This window comes from Pyrgilauda ruficollis, unplaced genomic scaffold (genome assembly GCF_017590135.1).
Source record: "Pyrgilauda ruficollis isolate IOZ18807 unplaced genomic scaffold, ASM1759013v1 scaffold2, whole genome shotgun sequence".
Taxonomy (NCBI): domain Eukaryota; kingdom Metazoa; phylum Chordata; class Aves; order Passeriformes; family Passeridae; genus Pyrgilauda; species Pyrgilauda ruficollis.
In genome coordinates, this window is record NW_024519206.1 from 10,306,897 (window position 1) to 10,327,128 (window position 20,232).

Genomic DNA, 20,232 nt, shown 5'->3' on the forward strand with positions numbered 1-20,232 from the left:
TGGAGAAAAGCAACAGGTATCAGCCTAATTTTTTCAAAAGTGGACAGCTAGGACCCAGTGAGTCTGGTACCAAACAGGAGCTACAAAGCCCAGGCAAATGGGTGCTTATACAATTCAGTGATCTGTGGGCCCAGTCTGCTAAGCAGAGTGAGATGCAGGGATGCTTGTCCTAGATCTGCAAGCAGGAAAGTCAGTTTCCATCCAATACCTGAGAGCTGTTTGTGCTCAGCAAAAGCTTTCCAGGAACTCCATAAGGCAGTAACTAAATCAATATCCCATCCTGGCTATTTGCATGAAAACCAAATTACTTTTAAGAATGGTTACTTTTCTGATATTAATATAATGAAATTTTTTTCAGGACAGAAGACAGAAAATAAAGTGCAACACTCCTGAAAATAAAAAAAACAATGTAAGATGAAGAAAAAAAAAACAAACTCTGCTAACATACCTTTAAATGATTTTTAAAAGTATTATGGGATACATTTCAACAGTATCAGCTACTGAGTGCATTCTTGAAATGTTCCCTGAGTCTACCAGTGGTTCTGGGAATTGTTATAAACACTCCCATTTACAAGGAAGGAAATAGAAGCACACAAGGATTACACACCTGATACAACACCATCGCAGTAACTGGAAAAGAATTCAGGAGGCATTGAATAAGAGCCTAAGTGATTGCTTAGGGCTGTAAGGGAGCCCATGGCACAGCTTTCAATTCAGATTTTTTGTTCCCAGGGTACTGCTATGTTCACTTATTTTCTACTCAAGTAGAATGACTGTGATTAACACTGGGTGTTTAACGACCCCAAGAAGCCTCTTCATTTGTCCCATCTAATTTGACAACATTTACAGGGTCTGAATCCTGTGGAATACACACAATATTAGCCTTCAGATTAGCGTGAGCAGCTGAAAATCTGCTATGTCCTGACTTGTTTTCCATGGTGAATCCCACCAATGTTATGTTGAATGTAAGGAATTTCCACCAAGGCCAATGGGGAGCATTTATTCAGGAATCATAAGCACATCTCAGATTTCAGAACAGTATTTTCACTGTAGAGTTTTCTGTAGTAGTTTGGTAACACCACTAAAAGCGCCCAGGAACAAACACAGATCCATCAAAAATCTGTACAGCAAATCAAATCTGAGCTATGTTTATTTAACAGGGTTTCCAGAATAGCTGCTGAAGGAAGTCCCCAGAGCTGCTATTGCCTGCTCAGGTCTACAGACTCCTTCTGTTCTGAGAGCAGGACCATGGTACTCCACAGACTCACTGATGCACCCAGGAGCCCAGGCAAGCACAAGGCTGCTGCCCACAGCTGCAGAGGAGACAGAGGTCATCTGGCCTCTGGGACCACCAGGAGACATCCAATGCTCCCTTCTGGTGCACAAACAGGCAGCTGCTTCTGATCCAAAGCAGGGAATTTAATTCATTTAATTAATGAAGTAAGAATTTTTCTATCCCTATGTATAGAGTTAATGCAGTTGATATAGATTGTGAGAAAAGCTAAGACAGAAAAATGAGTACAAAAATATTAAATTATAAAAAAAAATCCTGTGCTTCTAATGGTATGCAAAACAGTTTATATATTCAAGAAAAGACAAACCCAGCAGGGAAAGGTTTTTAGAATTGCTCTCCTTCCTCATGAAAAGGAGTATATGGCTTTATTTAACCAGGTCAGACAACTTTAACAAACATCTCATCACACCTATTCCCTTTCTGACTGTATTCTAGTAGTTTATTATTTACATCAAGCATGAAGAATTTTGAAGCTGGAAAAATCTCCTTGTGCTTTAATATCACATTCCCTCAAGGGTGTACCATTATTTAAAATTCAATTCCTACAATATGTACTTTTTCAAAAAGCACCCTCACAATCTGACAGGTAAAAGCTCCAGAAAACAATTTTTCAGTGACAATATTCCCAAAAGGAACCCAGCTTCAACTCAAATTTGAATAATGTGAGCAGGAAGGAGCTGGAAATGTACATTAATGAATAATTGTTCAATTCATGTGACAGGAATAATCTTCCACTGGAAATGACAGTTGCACTGAAATGATAAAACTGCAAAGCAGACTGTAAACTTGAACCTAAAAAGCCTTCAGTCCATTTTCCTACCCAGCACCCTTCACGTAACACATCAATATGACCTATCTGTTCTGTTCTTTTGACTCAAATCCTTTGAACAAGTAGACACAAACCATGAAAAGTGGTCTGAGTTACAATGATGAGAAAAATCCCAATTCCCCCTAAAATCAAGATCAAAATATCCTGATATTTAAGGGACAGACAAACTGTTTAGCACCAGAGTTGGCTGGAAGACAAGAATTTCTACTTGCAAAAACAGTCAAAGGTTTTCTCCCATGTGAGTCAGCTGCTTAGAAGATCATATTCAGTCCTGCTGCTCTGGCCAGCCTGGGGTTCTTGTCACTTGCCTACACTCACTCCAGCTGATCAAATAAATGCATTTTGAAAGGAAGCTCCACTCCAGAACTGCCAATATTTGATTGGTGAGAGCAGTCAGCAATAAGGAAGGGAATCAAGTTTCTGCCCTGAACCATGCAGAGAAATTACTGAGGTTTTTTCCTACCAGCTCAACATGTCTGAATTTAAGAATCTGGGCTTGAGACAGCTCACAGGATCTTTGGACTTTGTGCTTCTTTGAAATATTTCTACTGGACATTCATCTTCGAGAATGAGCATTTTTAAAAGCTAATATGTAGAGAAGGAAAGTACCCATAGAAGAAAGTTTTGTCTTTGGCATCAAAGAGAATAAATTCCAGTACTGCCAGAGTAATAGTTATCCAAAGTATTGGGTTTGAGGACCATCATGCTAGGGACTCAACTGTTCAGGCCAACTCCTGCAGATTTACTAAAGCATAAATGATCATGAGTCTCCAGAGCTCTCACTAACACCTTTCTCCTCTATTTTAGCCTCTCACAGTGGAACAAATAACTATGTTTTCCTTCTAGCCAATCTGAACTAGTAACCGTAGAGTCCAGACACATGAGCACAGGGGGTATGATAACATTCAATAGTCAGGTGAAAGGGAAGACACACAGGAAGCAAAACTCTTAAAAGGCATATTCTGCAAAAAAGGAATAATAACATGAGTTTACAGAGCTCTGGCAAACACACAGTAGAAAATTAAAATCAAATGACTGAAGGTACCACATTTCTACCTATCTTGTGAATCCATCTGAAAGCTGATCCTGATACATCACAAGGGCATCTGATCTGCTAGTCAATCACTACCAGAGCATCCCTGCTGCCAAATTCATGCCAAACCTCCAAATGTAAGAAGAGACCAAAAACAATCACATGCCCAGGTAATATAGCAAGCTAGAGACAGAAAGCCAGTGCCTAAAAACTGTAATATGTCCAAACCCCCTAGTCAGGTGCCTCCATTTTTTTACCCATACTGACCTTCTCAGATGAAAAGCACATCTGTACAAGATTTTTCAACCCCCAAATGAAAACTGTCTCATTTGCAAGATGATTTGGGGGCAAACTGTCATTATAAGACCAAACACCTGTAAAGTAGTCAGTAAAGTTGCAAACAGCTGTATATGCACACTTACAGATTGCACATGTCAATCCTGGGAGGAGACAGTGGCAGTAGTTGAAGTAGGAGCTTTACTCCATTCTTCCATGCTTCCTCTTTCTCAAATTCACAGAAAAGGTAGGTACATTCATCCGCTGAGAACTGGTAGAAAGCATGACTGTCTTGAAAATAGAGTTGTCTGTCCACTGTAAGAAAAAATAATATTAGATACCCTTTAAACCTTCAGCATGTAAGGATTCCTACCACATTCTGTATTACACTTGACCTTAATGCTGAGTTATACCATCACACAGGACAAAAGGATTGAATACTCATCACAGAAATAATCCTGACCTCTCAGTTTAATTCAGTGCATCCCCAAAACTTCAATTTAAAGATCTGTAGGATCTTGAAATTCAAGCATTAAGACTAATGAGTGTTTAATAAATTTTGGAATCAGTTCAGGTTTAGGGTTTGTTAGATTTCTGAGTCTCAGTTTCCATTGGTTTCTAAACTGTTTTCACTAATGGTCAAGCACTAGTAAACAAAGTTCAGTAATGGGAACGCAGCCCATCATTATTCCAGCTTCTCCTGCAATTCAGTTCTACTGGATTTGAAGACTAGACCTGGTTAAGGAGATGTATCAATTGTCTTCCCTGAAAATAAATGGATTTAATTGGGAAAAAAGGGCAGAGTCCAAAGCCAAAAGCACAAACTCCTGCAATAAGTAATTTAGCCCTTCCTGAGGCTGCATGACCAGACATGCTGTCAGTTTAGCTGAAGAAAACCTTAAAGTACACTTTCAGTGTACATATGCAGAAATCTTTCATAAGTCCTCACAAGAAAGAGGTTTAGTGTCCAGCACAGACCCCAGGGTGGGGTATGACCTGAGCTGAGCTTCCTAAGTAGTTCCAGCCTCCAAGTAAAATCCGTCACCTATCCAGAGGCTGGTTACCAGTGTAATTATCACCAACCACATTAGCTGAACCAAATCCCTCAGTTTGGTGGGGGAATTGGAGACAACAGGGTAGAACCTGGCCTCACCACTGTCTCAAGGAGCTGGATCCTCTCTCAACCCATTGTAATTAAAAATTATGGAAAACAGAGAGGAATAGAAAATCATTATTAGCTACAGAAGTCATCTAGTAAAGCATGATCTGCCGCAACTAAACAGCTGCTGTCTTCTGAGAAACCTAAAATAGATTGAGGGGAAAAAAAAAAAAAAGGATAGGAAAGACACGCACTCTGTCTGCAACTTAATAATAGGCAATTACAGGAATGAAAAAAGGAATGAAATTGCCAAAAACAAGGGACTGATCTTTGGTATTTATGAAATGAAAGGTCATAGAAGTGAGCCTCCCAAAAAGATAGTAGGAAAAAGAACTGGCAAGAAAATTGGATCAATCTGTGCCTTTTTTCTTCCCCTCCTCTGACCAAAGCCACATCTCTGGTCCTATGCAGGAGAAAGGGATAGCTTTCCTCACACTGAATGTACTGGCAGGACTGACCTGACAATATAATGCCCATATCCAGGAGGAGCTGCCACACTCCAACTGCTGTAGATCTGCACTTGACAAAAGGGCACTGCTCCAAAAGCCAGTCTACGAGTTCTGATCCAACACAACTTCTCCTGAAAATAAGCAAAATATCACTTCTTAAACTACAGTAATGTTAAAACATTTTTTCATAATAAAGAGCTCTTTTTAAAGCTATCAAAAGTCAGCCTTTTTGTTCAGCAGAGAAAACTCTTTGTCTCAATTTCTAATTTTTGTAAACCTATTCATGTAAAGGGAAGAGATTACATTGGCAAGCCTCAGGGGATACCTCTAGCTACAAGGAGGGAACTTAAGTTAGATGAGCAAGTTCCCTTACATACCTGATTCATGTAGCATACTTTGCAATATGGAGCATTTTTATCAATTTGTGCTGCACACAGGTCATCCAAAGAAATAAAATCCAGCTTTTAGCCTCAGCCTTTTATCTCCTTTCCAAGCATGGCATAAACAGTACAGCTAAACAGTATGTGTAAGACCTTTAAGTGCTGCTCTAGGATGTACTTAATCTTTCATATTATTGGTAAATGTATATATTTAAATAATAATAAAAAAGTACTGGATTTTTCTTAAACACAGGTGTGAATGAATGGTGCTATAATAGAGAGCTGCACATTTTGGTGTAATTGAAAACAGGAGGAAGCATTTGTGCTACAATGCAGCATAAATGGAAAATCACTTCATTACAGAAATAGTCCATAAATTACATGCAGAAATCACTGTGTCACTAAATCATGGAATCCAATTAAGCTCTTTTATAACTCCAAACCATGGCTGAAATTAGTACTCTTTCTTTTCAACAAAATAACTGACAAACACTATTGTACCTGAAAACCATAAGCAATTGATTTAATGTATATACAATCAGGCCACTGCTGCTTTCTGACAACTAGCATTGTAATGTAAGAAAAGATATTAAGGTACATGAGACTTTAAAGAATTTTTTTTTAAGAAAATATTTTTAATTCTTAGTGACATACACAGAATCACTCAGAATTTACTCTCTTGTCAAACCAGAGCATAGATAAATGCAAACAAAACTCTTAAAGTTAATTAAAACAAATTATTTTGATTTACCTGCAAATGCCAGTAAGGTACACTCTGTCTTTAATCAGGTCAGAAGCTTGTAGAGTAAAAATATTCCTGAGAGCTCTCCCAGCACAGGAAGAACTTTCTCCATAAATCTGAATGAAAAGAGAAAGTGAAAACTGTGACAAACAGGATTTATTCCTGCTGTAGTAAATTGCCTTGCCACTGTCCACTCCCTCCCTTTGAGCAATGCATTCTTCACAGGTAAATGACAAGCAAACACCCAGTCTCATAGGAAATGCACCCCAGCTTTTGCCAGCTGTATCATGGGTTGCAGGTGCCCCATGAGCTGGGCTGATTTTAGATTTGCTGTCCTAGAAAAGGAGAGGTTTAACCATCCATCAGCTTTACCTTTGAACAACAGACAAGTTAGATGAAAACACACATTATTCTAGCAAAGCAGAGACATAGGAACCATTGCAAAATCACACAGATACAGTTTAAAATAAATATAATTTCCTAAGAATTTCAGCTAAATAATTTATTTCAAGCCTAATACGCACTGAAAGACTATTTCATAGTCTTTTCTTTTTGTTCAGAACCTTTAGAGGTTTCTTATGATAGCTGTAGATCAGTTCATCCATGCATTGCCAGGAGGATATTGTCTTTCAGAATGGACACAGTTCTGATTTCCCTATATCTGATTTCTGTCCTGCGCCTCAAGGCTGCAGATATGTCTGTCAAAACAGAACCCAATTCAGTCTTCCATAAAACAATGTTCCACCCAGACTCTGTGTACCTCTCCTTATTGAAGTATTTACCTTGGGCTTCTTTTGTGGTGTTTCCTCACTGCCTCTGCAAAACACATCAAGTGACACAAAGAACTAACTTGATGCTGTTTGGTTTCATTTTTGTTTGTTTGCTTCCTATGTTTAGGAGCTTTTTAAGGCATATAGAAGAGACCTGAGAGGCCAAAATCTTGTGAGATGCAAACCAGAGCTCTCAAAATACTGTAGAAATAAGCTAAACAGTGGCAATCATTTAAGTGACTGGGAAGCAAATGCACACCGGAATTAACAACAATTCAGTTTGCAAACTCAGTAATAGTAAGATGTGATTTGTAACACACATACACACACACAAAATTATAACTTATTGGCTGGATTTAACTGCAGGTCACATTCACAAGTATCTTCAAAGCTATGAGTAAGAAGCTGAGCTGAAGCAGAAGCATTCCTTGCATGCTGTCTGATGAAATAGAATTATAAAGAAGGTACACAAGTACCTTATTTGAAGGAGTTTCCAAATAGGGATTTGAAATTCTTCTGGACAGGGTCTGTAAGGCAATTTGGTAGACTGTTAGTTTTGTTATGATTTTTGCATGGCAAAAAAAATAAAGTAGCTGCAATCTAGTCTTTTAGCTATTGAAATCTTCATAAAAAGAATTTATCAAATCATCTGAATAGTCTAACATATGTCTCCAAATAATAATTGGTTCACATCAGGAAAAAGGTTTGGTAAACCCAGTTCTGTCTTTTCTATAACATTTATTCTTGATTGGGAAAAATATAAACAATGAGATGGTGAAGCCTATAGAAAACACACAATTATTGGGTCAGGAAACATCAAAAATGACAGCGAAGAATCTCAAGATAAACCTAAAAAATGCTGGGTGAAAAGACAATATCATGATGAGCTCAACATTGAAATCAGCATGTACTAGAGGGAGAAAATGCAGTTACACATACTTTTAAAGCAAACTTTATCAATTCAGTAAAGACACCTCAGGGTCAAAGAAGACTACTCTTCTAAATTAAATTCTTAACTGTAGTTAAAAGAAATAAAATTGTGACCAGCAGGGAAGTAACTAATGTAGATTAGCATTATCTCTGCAGTACCACATGTTGCACCGGTAACAGCGTCTCAGAAATGAATGCTCCAATGTCAGAGGGGAATCAGACAATAATAGTAGTAGGAATAATAAAGGATTTGGATAAATTTTTATGTAAGGAAAGACAGAAAAGACTGTGACTATTTACCTTACAAAGGAGAGATTACAAGAGACATAATGCAATTATACAATATGGCACAAAGAAAGACTAATTTTCTGTGCTCTGCTTTACTTTACATGAAAATAACTGATCACTCAATGAAATTAGAGAGGATTCATCTTTGAGGACACAGAAAGGAAAATCACAAATAAGTCTTCACAGCAGGGAAATGCAAATGGCAAAATCTTACCACTGATCAATAAAGACTAGAATTAAAAATTATGAAATTCACAGCGAACAAGAACTCTGGAAGGCAGAGACAGGATAAACATCTCCACAAGAACCAGGTTAAGCCACTCTTACTCACCATGATCCTTCCATATCTTGTCACTATTAAAAGACAAGATATTGTCTATACCGATACTTACTTGCAACTTCTAATTTACTACAAGCCACACAAGACAAAAATAAACACTGCCTAAAATAAGCCTGGAAGCGGAAAAGAAGACGTTGTAGAGGTGCACTGGCACTACAACAGGAAGATCATGTGGTGCTCCCTCACATCATTCCAACTTGTAAGCAGCATAATTAATTCCTTCCTTTGAGAAGGATCCAATTCTCACTTGGTGTATTTCAATCATAAAAAAACCCCATCATTCACACCCTGTAAGAATTACAGAATCCATATTTCAGTAACACCACCTGCTTTTTCCTCCCTGTATTTTTGTTCCTGTATTTTTAGAAAGGGAAGGGACGAGGAATCACAGAAGCATCTATCGCTGTTTACCCTTCCACGCTCATCACAAACCTTAGTGTAGTTCCATGCATTACAGCAGCTCCATATGGAAATACTGTAACATATAAGCCTAATTTCCCTCTCCTGTGCCCAACAAAGATGCTGTAAGAGTGCAACACTGCCTCGGATCCCACTCACTCTTCCTAGCCGGCATGTCATTAACACCTCGGCTCTGAAGCAGCCCTACATACCACCACTTCTCTTGGTTTCAGTCCAAGTCTTTCATTCCATAAGCCTCACTCACTGCAGCAGCACAAAGTTTATACATTGATTTCCCTGCTCCCTGCTCCTTTCCCAGGCTGGCGCTGACAGAAGACAGGGAGGGTCACCCAGGGAGAACACTGGTACTGCAGTGTGCACTTACATGACAGCGTAAGATGAAGCTCAGCAAAAAGGACAAATATGGTTGCCTTCTACAACAGGGTTGCAGTGGCGATGGATGAGAGAAGAGAGACTGACATAATCTACTTGCACCTGTGCAAAAGATTTTATACTATCCCACGCATATCCTTGTCACTAAAATGGAGAGACATGGACTTGACAGATGGACTACTCAGTGGATAAGGAAATGGATGCACTCAAAGAGTTGCAGTCAATGGTTTCATGGCTGTGTTTGATCACCAGTGATGAGTGGTGTCCCCCTGGGACCATATTATTTAATATCCTCATGTTAACATGGGAACATGGACAGTGGGATTGAGTGCACCCTCAGCAGGTCTGGGGATGACAAGTTCAGACTGATACTCTAGAGGGAAGAGATTCCATCCAGAGAGACCTGGACATGCTTGAGAGCTGGACCTGTGCAGTCCTCATGTATTTCAACAAGGCCAAGTGTTAGGTCTTGTGCCTGGGTTGGGGTAATCCCAGACATGAACACAGGCTGGGTGATGAGTGGATTGAAACCAGATGGAGAAGCACTTGGGGGTGTTGGTGGATGAAAAACTGGATATCCTGGGCTGCATCAAAAGGGGGAGCAGCAGGTTGAGGGTGGTGATTCTGCACCTCTACCACACCTCGTGAGACCCCCACCTGGAGTACTGCATCCATTTGTCAGCTGCCCAGCATAATAAAGATGGGGATCTGTTGGAGGAAGTCTAGAGGGAGGGCCACTAAGTTGATCATGAGAATGAAGCACCTCTCCCATGGAGACAAGCTGAGAGAGTTGGGGTTGTACAGCCTGGAGAAAAGAAGGCTCCAGGGAGATCTTGTAGTATCTTCCAGTATCTAAAGGGGGCCAACAGGAAGGACATAGATGGACTTTTTATCAGGGAGTGTAGTGAAAGGACAGCTAATCATTTACAGGACAGTTAATAATTTTAAACTGAAATAGGGTAAATTTAGATTAAATATTAGGCAGAAATTCCGAACAGTCTGCAAAAGGTGTCTGATGCTGAAAACCAGTAGAGAAAAAAACCCCAATCTTCTAGTTTATCATTCAGACCACAAAGTGCTAGCTCTGATGCATGGAAGACAGGAGGAATTCACAGCCCTGAAAAGGGACAAGGGAGGACAGGGCATTGGCTTTTTGGTGGTAGCCTGGACCCATATCAATGTGGAGCAAAGATGTAACATTGGAGAGACCATGAAAGTACATTTAACCTGCCATGCAGGAACCCAACCACCCAAAATTTCTAAAAGCATAAGAAAATAGAAACTGGAAAAGAGAAAATAGAACACAACAGGAAGTGGCTTTCTGGAATAGAAAAAATGATCTTTCATGTTGATGCTAGTGCAGCCTGTGTAATGTTGAAAACACTCACTGCAGTTAGGCTGAAATTAACACAGAAATTTAGAATTTTCATGTCCTAGCTACCACGATAGATTCCGTTTCCCTTTTTTTTTTTTTTTTTTTCCTCTATTCAGCAGACTGCTTTGGCTGTTGGGGACAAACTGGGAAGTTGCCTAGAGGAGAGCAAGAGGCAATGGATAAGTGGTCCAGCCCATCTTCAAAGACCTCAGCTTTTGGGTGGCTCTGTTGGAGAAGCACCACTCCTCCCTGAAGATATCTGGTAAATATAGGCTGCTCCCCCAAAATTATTTTGACACACACACACCGATTGAAAATACATTTGCAAATCACTCTAAGAATGAGCCAAAAAGTGCTTCTAAAGCAAATTAATTAGTCATCAAGCTAACAGCTCATCTCTCATGAAGACTACCTTGGAACAGTTAATGATGCCCACGCCAAGTGCTGCTTTCTAGCTGCTGCCTCCCTGGCATCCCCACGTGTCTCTTCACCAGCTTGAGAAGCTTTGCCAAGCCCCATGTCAGGGAGAGGACAGGGTTATGGCAGCACGTGTGGTGGGACAGGAGACCATATGTGCAGGAGATCCAGAGCCTTCCTCCAGAAGGGCTGTCCCATCACACATGAGTTGGTGTGCATAGGCAGCTTCATCTTCCCTGCTGGGGATGCAAGAAGAGGCAGGGAGAGGTCCTGGGGACTGGATGATCCAGAGTCTGAACTATGAACATGGCACAGGGATGGCAACATCCCAGCTTGGGGACACAAGCTGCATGTGACAGGAGAGGACAGCTGGGACAGGAGGCCCAGAGAAAGTTTTGGAATAGAACTGCTAGAATCATATCTGAATACACCACAGAAAATTTAGTCTGAAATTGGGAAACATTGTAAAGGAGTTTATTGTGGTATTAAAACCACTACAACTGCCAGGAGTAGAGTAATAACATGAAAAGAATGGGAGGATTAAAATAAAGTGAAAAGCAAGTAACTGAAACAGCCAGAAGGAAATATTTACCAATAATCTATATGATCAGCTTATAGAACTATAAGCCAAAGAATTAAATACGCCAGGTTGACTTTTAGAAGCAGAGGCTAATTTAATGACTAATCCTACTATGCAAAGTCTATACCTAAGTTTAAATTAGTATTGCTTCAACTGTAAAGTTATTTTTAAAACAAGCTAAGAATTTCTGACGTTACTTAAAGTTAAGCATGCGAAGATATCAATGATAATATTTTAATATATAGGCACAAACTGATTTTTTTAGAGGTTTGGAAAGAAATTCCCCCACAACGAAGCATACTAATGGCTCAATTGGAAAGGACAAGCTGTATCTTACTGTAAGATGCCAACTTAGATCCTTCCTTGGGAGGGTATTAAACTGGGTCCACCACAGCAACTCCCTGTGCATTTACTGCAGCCTGGTTAATGTTCTGTTCAAGAGCTAATGGTACTGTAGAGCATGGATTTAGTCATATCTTTTGGAGATACATTTGAATTTTCTCTTCATTTTTAGACCTGGGATTTTGCTTTGGCCACATCTCAGCCTGGGAGAATGACTTGCCTACAAGTTGCTTGTGCTTCGCCTCCTGCCCAAGCTGTTCCAACAACTGCTGATATTTCTGCCATTGCCAGCACTGCAGTCACAGTAGCATCAGCAATGCTCCGTACATCTGCTAGCAATTTAATCACCAGCATGCTCAGAAAGAAACAAAGTAAAAGTGCTTCGAGCTCCAGTTCAAGTGCTTTCCTCAGCTGGGATTTAGTGCAGTGGTAGCAGCCAGCAACCTGTCTACACTAGAAGTCATAATGTAACACCTCAAAAGAGGCTATAGAAATTGTAGGGAAATAATCATTTCGAATATGGAACAGAAATGTTTTGCCTTTCTTCTAAGAGCATCTGATACTCATGCGCAGTTAGCAAGAAAAAAAAAACAAAAATGGGAAGGAAGAATTTCTTTTTTAGTCAGGATTATTCCTTTTACTAAATCTTCTAAAGTAGGTTTTATTTTGAAACTAACAGAAATGAGGAAAGGCAGAGTCTTAGCTTTTCTTCCCCAGTAAATTGTTCAAGCTTCCACTCCAGATTTTTCAAATATATAGGTTTTTCACTGGTTGTGTTTCTAAAATATGAGCATAATATTCTGTGCTTTGGAATGTGTAATGTGCGATCAAATTTTACCTGCTTTCAGTTTACAACACACTCATCAATATTTGTCTGTTTGATCAGAGCTTAATTTGCAAACATGGCCATGATTGACTCCACACTGCTGGGCAGTTCTAGAAACATTTTTGTTATGCACAAATATAACAAAACAATTGTTCATAGTTTCAGGGCACTGTCACTATGTCCCTAAAGAATTTAGTATAACACTTGTGCATTTCAAACTGGATTACTCAATATACTTAAAATTAAGCAAATGCTTCGATGTTGTTATTCCCTAAATATAAATAGCCTGAACAAAAAATCATCTAATTTTGAAATGCACATGGTGTAGCACAGACTACCTGGTAATGAGATCATTTCTATTCCCTGACAGGGGGATTTCTGCAACTACTCAACACCTGAATCCTAGATTGGCTAATGTGATCACAAAGGAAATTATATATTCAGACACACATCCAAAAAGAATTTAAGCATCCAAACCTAAAATACACTTTCACAAGTACTCATGCTGGAAACTTCCCACATTCCAACCATGAGAGCGTATGGAAAAGGATCACAAATAAAGCTGAATAAAAATTCACTCTCAAAAACAATCATCTGCTTGTACTTTTCTCTCCAATGATCATTCAGCTCTAAGAATACAGTGGCTCAGGAAAAATTTTAAAAATCCACCAGAGGTATTTACTTAATTTCCCTCAGGCTTCTCTCCCATTCCATGCAAAAATCAAAAAGTAATTATTTGTGTCTCAAACAGATTTTGTTCTCTTGTTATGAACCATGACAATGATAATGCCAAAAGAGCAACAGAAACCACTGCAATTGTTACAACTGATAAAAACCTATGAGGGTTTTTTATCAAAAAGATTTGCTGGAGTTGCTAAAAGCAAGCAGCTACAATAATGAGAGTTTCCCCTCTAGCCCTGATCTGAACACAAATCCTGAAACAAAGCTGGGCTGTACCTGCCTGGCACACCCTCCTCAACCTGCAACACAAGAAGGCAGTAATTTCTGCAGGAGTAAATGCCCATGTATTCCCAGTGTTTACTCGTGCCAGGCAGGGAGTGGGGGAAGGGAACAAAAAATTACTGAACAATATGATTTATCACTTTGCCACCTTTGAATTTTTTGCATTTGACACCCCCTGCTACTGTCTAAATGATAGTTGTTTTAAGCAGAAGTAAGACATGGGTGCTGTGTTCAATAGATGAAACACTACCGTTGTTTGAAGGTGGCTGGATATAGGGAGTGTTGTCATGAATCCCAATCCGTTTCCATGTGGCAACAGATTTTTTTCTTGTTGCTAAGGCACAGCAAGCAGAGTTGGTTGGGAAGCTAGCTGACTTTCAGCAGATATCATTCATATGAAATCATAGAATATGCCTGACTTTCTGCCAATAATATTTGTAACAAACAACCTTCCCCCACTCCTCCACTTGAAACCCACTGTCAGAATTCACGGGTAATGAAAAATAACCAGTGTGACAGCTCTCTGCATTAATATTTATTTAAGATTAAATATAAAACCCTCTATAAAGGATCTTTTTTATAAATGAAAGATCTTCTCCCGATCATCTTAAACTTCATACACTTAGGTGTAACATAAAAAGGTCAAAAAGCTGTAAAAAGAAAAATCTGTATTCAGCAGAGCTTGCAATTTAGGGTTCCCAGATGAGCCTGAAGAGCTCTCTGGAGAAACCCAAATGAGTCATTAATGAAAGAAAACCAAGGAAGTATTGTCATCTGTTTTCTGTATAAAAAGAACTTACAAAATAAGTTATTTCATGAAGGGGAAACCTACAACCCATGGTTCGTTCTCACTTCCTCCAAATCAGAATGAGATGTGAGAAGAAAATGGATGCTCTTTATAAAGACAAGCAGTGCTCTTTATGTTTAAAGACTTATTTCTGAGTCAGCAACAGTTAGGAAAGCTATGCATTTAGAAGCATTCCTTTATTTTCCAGTACCTAGTAAACCAAATATGGCTGAACGGTTTGTGCTCCAAACAAAACTAATTTTTACTTAATCTGGCACAAACCATTCACTTTCGAAGCCTCTAGAGCCTAGTAAGAAGTCTAATTTAGTGTCCAAGAGCAAAATTTATTTTCAATTCCCTTTTCTATGCCTAAAAGAAGTTAATTAAAGAAAAGAATATCATAGAAGACAATATGGCAGGGCTGGCTGGTTTCTCTCCTCCCTCTTCCTCAGTCCTACCACGACGAAAAGCCCAGGATAAATCCAGCTTCAGGAAGGCACCAACACAGGCTCCTCCACCTGTATCCTGTGTCTCAAATAAAGCTGCAACATCCTAACACCCACCCAGATTGAGAGAAAGGGAGGAGTGGTGAGCCAGCAGTGGAGCATAAAGTTCCTAACCTACCTTGGTTAGGAACTTTATGCTCCTGAAGAAAGGAGACAGCCACCCTCCTGCTAATTTTGAGTTCCATGATCAGATTAAGTACCCTGAAATGAGGCTCCTGACAAACAGGTTGTGTCCTCTCTACACCTCCTGCTTCAGCTTCCCATTCCCACCGCTCTTCTCCTTCGTGCTTCCACACATGTCCATGAAGCCACATCCTGAACCAAGCCAAAGGGCCAGTGGCTTTGAACGGGCTCATTAAATAGGGATTCATTTCAACAGAGATGGTTTCCTTTGGTGGGGTCACTGGGCAGCCACACAAACACGACCCCCAGCACGGTGAGCAGCGGGGGCACAGGCGGAGACTGTGGGACAAGGAGGGAAGCAGGCAGGGACAGCTGTGCTCAGAGGAAGCATTTGTTTATGCTAAATTAAAACTATCCAAGGAATGATGGCATAAAGCACATCTAATAAATCCTTTTTATGTTGACAGAGCAGAGACACTGCTCTGTCAACAAAAAAAGGAAGCTAACTATGCTCGCAAAAAATGACAATAAAAAATGCAAGGGTGTCAGCAATGGGGAACTTCACTTCCAACTCCCTGTTCACATAAATGTATCAGCTGAAGCAAAACACAATTCCCATGTCATTTACAACTGTAGCCTGCATGGGCATAGTTTGTAATACAGAAACAGAGTTTAAACAAGATTTCTCTTTCTTGTAAAGAGAGAATGGACATTTTCAACTCATATGCTAATGCAATGTTTGCAGCGTATTAGCATATGAGTTGAGATGTCCATTCATATTATTGAAAATGTCCATTCATATTATTGCAGTTTTATATTCATTAAATATAAAAAGAATTAGAATTTTACTGCTTTTTATCATGCTTTATATAACATTAAAATATGCAGAGTACACTGAATTGTCTATTCATGTTCCTTTGTTAACTAAACTTTATTGCAGCATTTGTGCTCTCGTTTGCCAGTTCAGCCATACATTTCCTGATGCCACCTTACAAAATTCCCAGTGCATTCCGCTCTTCCTAGCTGTCAGCAACATTTCACAGGAAAGCAGTATCCTCCCTTTCTTCCAGTAAAAAATAGGCAGTGTACAGACTGTCACCATAAACATTTAACAATATTGCTATACTTAATATTTTTTTAAAACTTAGCACCTAATAAATACAGTAAATGGTCTTTGTCATCTACCCTTGTGTCCCTGGCCACCAGCATCTGGTCTGGTTTTGATCTGGAGGGCAGCACATAAGAGAAGATGGTAGGGGGAACTTAGAGATTGCTAAAATTTTTTGCAGCAGCTAATATTTCTAATTATGCAAACTACAATTTGATAGTACACTCTGGAGCTTTCAAAAGGATGTGCACTGGATTTTTCACACTACAATTAAAATGATGCTCCCAGTGACAGGTCACTGTTTATTTTCAGATAAATCTAAATGAAGACACCAACAAAACAGTTAAAAGAGAGATCAGGAGCATGAAAATGCAGATTGTCTGCATACTTAAAAGCTTTTCAAAGTACCTCTGTTGACATGTTTCTTGTGTTGTCAGCAAAATACCTTCTCATGACACATTTCCAAATGAAAAAAAAAAGAAAGCAGCACAGTACATCTACTTAGCAAAGGCATTTTGAAAGCCAGGAAGCCTGACTTACAAGCATGCATTAGTAAAAAAAAAAAAAATATGAGAAAATTGTGTGTCAAACACAAGAATAAATGCTCAGGTTGTAAAATCTTCCTGATGCTTTTGTAACTTTACCAGACAGCGTCCTGCACAATTTCTCTGGCCTTGAATTTTGTCCTGCACAGAGCAGGGGTTGAATCAAACAATCTCCTGGAGTTCCCTTAGCACCCAAATATTTCTGTAATTGTCTCCAGCTCCATCACTCCCAGACCATTTAATTCAGCTAGTCCAACTGGCTGTACCAGGCATGGGAGAAAAAGTCTGTGGAGCTTCAGGGCAACCAGAAGTACGTTTCTAGGTGCATTCTGCTTTAAAAAGAGGCTCCTAAAATCACAGATTTTCATGTTAGCCTTCCACCAAAACTTTTCCCCATCACATTACCCACTGTGCCAGGTCTCAATTGCTGAGGTACCCCAGCTGTCAACATTACTGCAGATAATAGTGGTGCCAGAACCTGACCTTCAGCAAGTCACATTTTTCAGAGGTTAAATATAATAAAAATTTTAAAGCAGACAATCAGTTAAGTGATTCATCTTGCCTGTCACTACCAACCACCCACCAGCGAGTGTAAGTTCAAACGTTCCCTCTCTGGTGTCAGGCAAAACCAGCATGGCTGGGTACTTGATCTTTGCCAGCACAGGCACAGGAGCCTTCTGATGAACTGCCCCCATAACCCAGCTGCAAGAATGCTCACCTCTGCCACAAGAACTCTAGCAAACAGCAGAAGGGCAAAAATATCCAAGATTGCTGCAGCTATTTCAGTGAACACAGATGCAGGAACAAAACCCCAAATATTAGCAAATAGTCAGCAAATCAGCTGTGAATGATGACGACAAATGGCTAAAAATGTCAATATAGAGTGCATATATTATTGAATAAGAAAATATATTAAAATCTTAATTTATTCAGAAGCAATTTGTAATTAAAGAAACAATTTTATAGTTTTCAATAACTAAAGGATCTTTAATGTTTCAAGTACAAAAAGATGAAATTAAAATTCTGTGCTCTGATTATGGTTTATGAAAATACCTCCCAGTAAATTGCATTACCTTACTGTTTGAAAAATGCCTGTCTTTCTGGCAACTTTTAAAAATTTTCTTTTAATAGGCTGCACACAGATTGTCCATGATTGGGTGTACAAGTGCACAAAGGTATGTTTTTAATGTCTCTATAATTTTATGTCCCTGCTCCCAGAGAGCTCTGCTTTTACCACTGCCTGCACAGAAGGTAGGTTACCCAGTAATTTCCCAAACCTTTTTCCCTCTAGGAAGCACAGTTACTACTTTCTGGTACAAGACATTCAAACTATTTCCTCTTTGTTTCTGAGCAACTGATTTTCTGATTTCACAAGTGGCCCACCGGGAAAAGCACCAGACTGTTCAGCATACCTCAGTTTTACTCCTGGACATGGTGTGGTCGCAACCTTCTGTGAGGCATTTCCCTTCCCATGCAATGGGAAAGACCATGAGCATGCTCTGGAAGCATTTTGAGACCCACAGGCAAAAATCTGCTGCCAGCTAAGGGCTAGAAGCTCACAAGATCTCCTCCACGTACCCAGGGCAGCCCCACTCTAAGCTCCAATACCCACAAGACATTTAAAACGCAACAAATCTAGAGTAAAACTGCCGACTTCTGCTCTTCTTGCTTTTGAGGTTTTCCGAGAGCAGGAGCAGCCTTGAGGGTGGGTGAACAAGCACTGCTTAAAGAATTTTGCGTTACAGCCTTAACAGTTTGAGGATCTGCAGTGCTGTGGTTTGTATTGGCAGCACTCCGTTACGTGACCTCTTGGGAACAATAATAATTTCACTGACAGTAGCTCTTGGCACAAACCAGTGCCAACCTACTATGAACCAGAGAGTGGGAGTTCTTAACCACTTCCAGAAGAACAGCTGTAATTTACTTTTTTATAGGGAAAAACTATTAAAGCGTAACTACTTTAGTTTCATGAAGCAGTCAAGGCCTGGCTGTACAGAGAGCTGAAAAGCACTCAATACGCAAAGAAAGAATAACGCTTTCCCTTAGATCACACAAGCAATTTTTTAGCAAAACAGATCAGGAACTCCTCCACTGCTCTTGGCAAAGCCTCAGAAATACTTGGGACTCGGCTACCAGCACCTTCAAACAGTCTGCAGAGTGAGATCTACTAACTCTGATCACCTTGCAAACCTTTAGTCTGGCCATTAAAGCAGGAAAAAATGAAATCTCAAGAGCAAACCACTCCGAAGGGAGGTTTGTCACCTCTGAGATGGGGAGTGAGAAACAAGGCAGTTCAAAAATATCTGAATTTTTCAATGCAGCAGAAACCACTGCATAACTGTCATTCAATCCCAACTGCTTGGCACACAAAGCGATGTGTAAAGCACATCGTTAGATACGGAATGTGATTAGAACATGAAGAGTCTAGAATATATGAGCAACCACTAAAAGCTGCTAGGTAAATTCAGCTTTCACCAGACTGAGAGGTTACAGAATCAGAAAATATATATACAAGACACAGATGAGGTTTGTATATCTCTTTTTTGCTTCAGTAAAACTGCTCAAGTGTCAAGTAGCTAAGAGATGTAAATTCTTTTTTAATATTATAAAATCAAAACCAAATAATACAAATTACATAAGTTGTAAAAATTAAACTCATAAGAAAGTAAAAGATGTGCTCAGCATCCCAACAAGGTCACAGATATAGTTCCAGACAGGAACCTCCTTTGTGAAAATAGGTTCAAGAAATTAACACAGCCTTTCAAGTGAGGCAAGATTTTCACCTTAATGAGACAGATTTCCTTAATTATATTCTTTATCCTTAAATTTAATTACCTTCCTTTCTTCTGATATATATCTTTATTTTCATTCTTTATTCATACAAACAATTGTTTGCACACATTCGGTATTATTAGCACATGGATATGTCACATCAGGTTTATGCTGTATTATTTTGAATTTTCTTGCTGCAGATTTAGTCACTCTAAATTGAATTAAGTCTGCAAGTCCTTCTTCCTACTGCTGTAGGAAGTTTGATCCCTGTGGGGAAGGATTTTCTATATCTCTTGAGATTTACCAGTTGGAATTTTCTCTTTTTGACCTCTAGTTTTGAAAGGTAGGGCCTTGGTCAACAATAGACTTTTGAAACTATCACAAATAGAATCTGTCCTATTAGGGCTCTCTGCATTTGTTACTTATTTTCAAGACAGCATGGGCCTTCAGAAGTGATCCCTGCACCTCTCCTCAGGCTTAGACTACATCCAGATGTACAGACAAAGTCAGCTTAAACAAAAAGCCACAAAATTTGGCAAGATACTATGGCAAGATTGACATCCCCTGAAATGATAACCCCTCAAATTCACAAAAAAAGAATATATT

General features: G+C 39.4%; 1 protein-coding gene across 1 annotated transcript in view; it reads right to left on the minus strand.

The window, feature by feature from the left end:
* The window catches only part of RAPGEF5 (Rap guanine nucleotide exchange factor 5), a 158,322-nt gene that overhangs the window by 121,597 nt on the left and 16,493 nt on the right, over nucleotides 1-20,232 (minus strand). Inside the window, exons 2-5 of the mRNA XM_041466150.1 lie at nucleotides 7,409-7,459; nucleotides 6,172-6,278; nucleotides 5,050-5,171; nucleotides 3,579-3,747 (exon numbers count right to left, since the gene is read on the minus strand). Of these exons, the coding sequence (XP_041322084.1) occupies nucleotides 3,579-3,747; nucleotides 5,050-5,171; nucleotides 6,172-6,278; nucleotides 7,409-7,459 (449 nt within the window). The remainder of the gene's footprint in view (nucleotides 1-3,578; nucleotides 3,748-5,049; nucleotides 5,172-6,171; nucleotides 6,279-7,408; nucleotides 7,460-20,232) is intronic.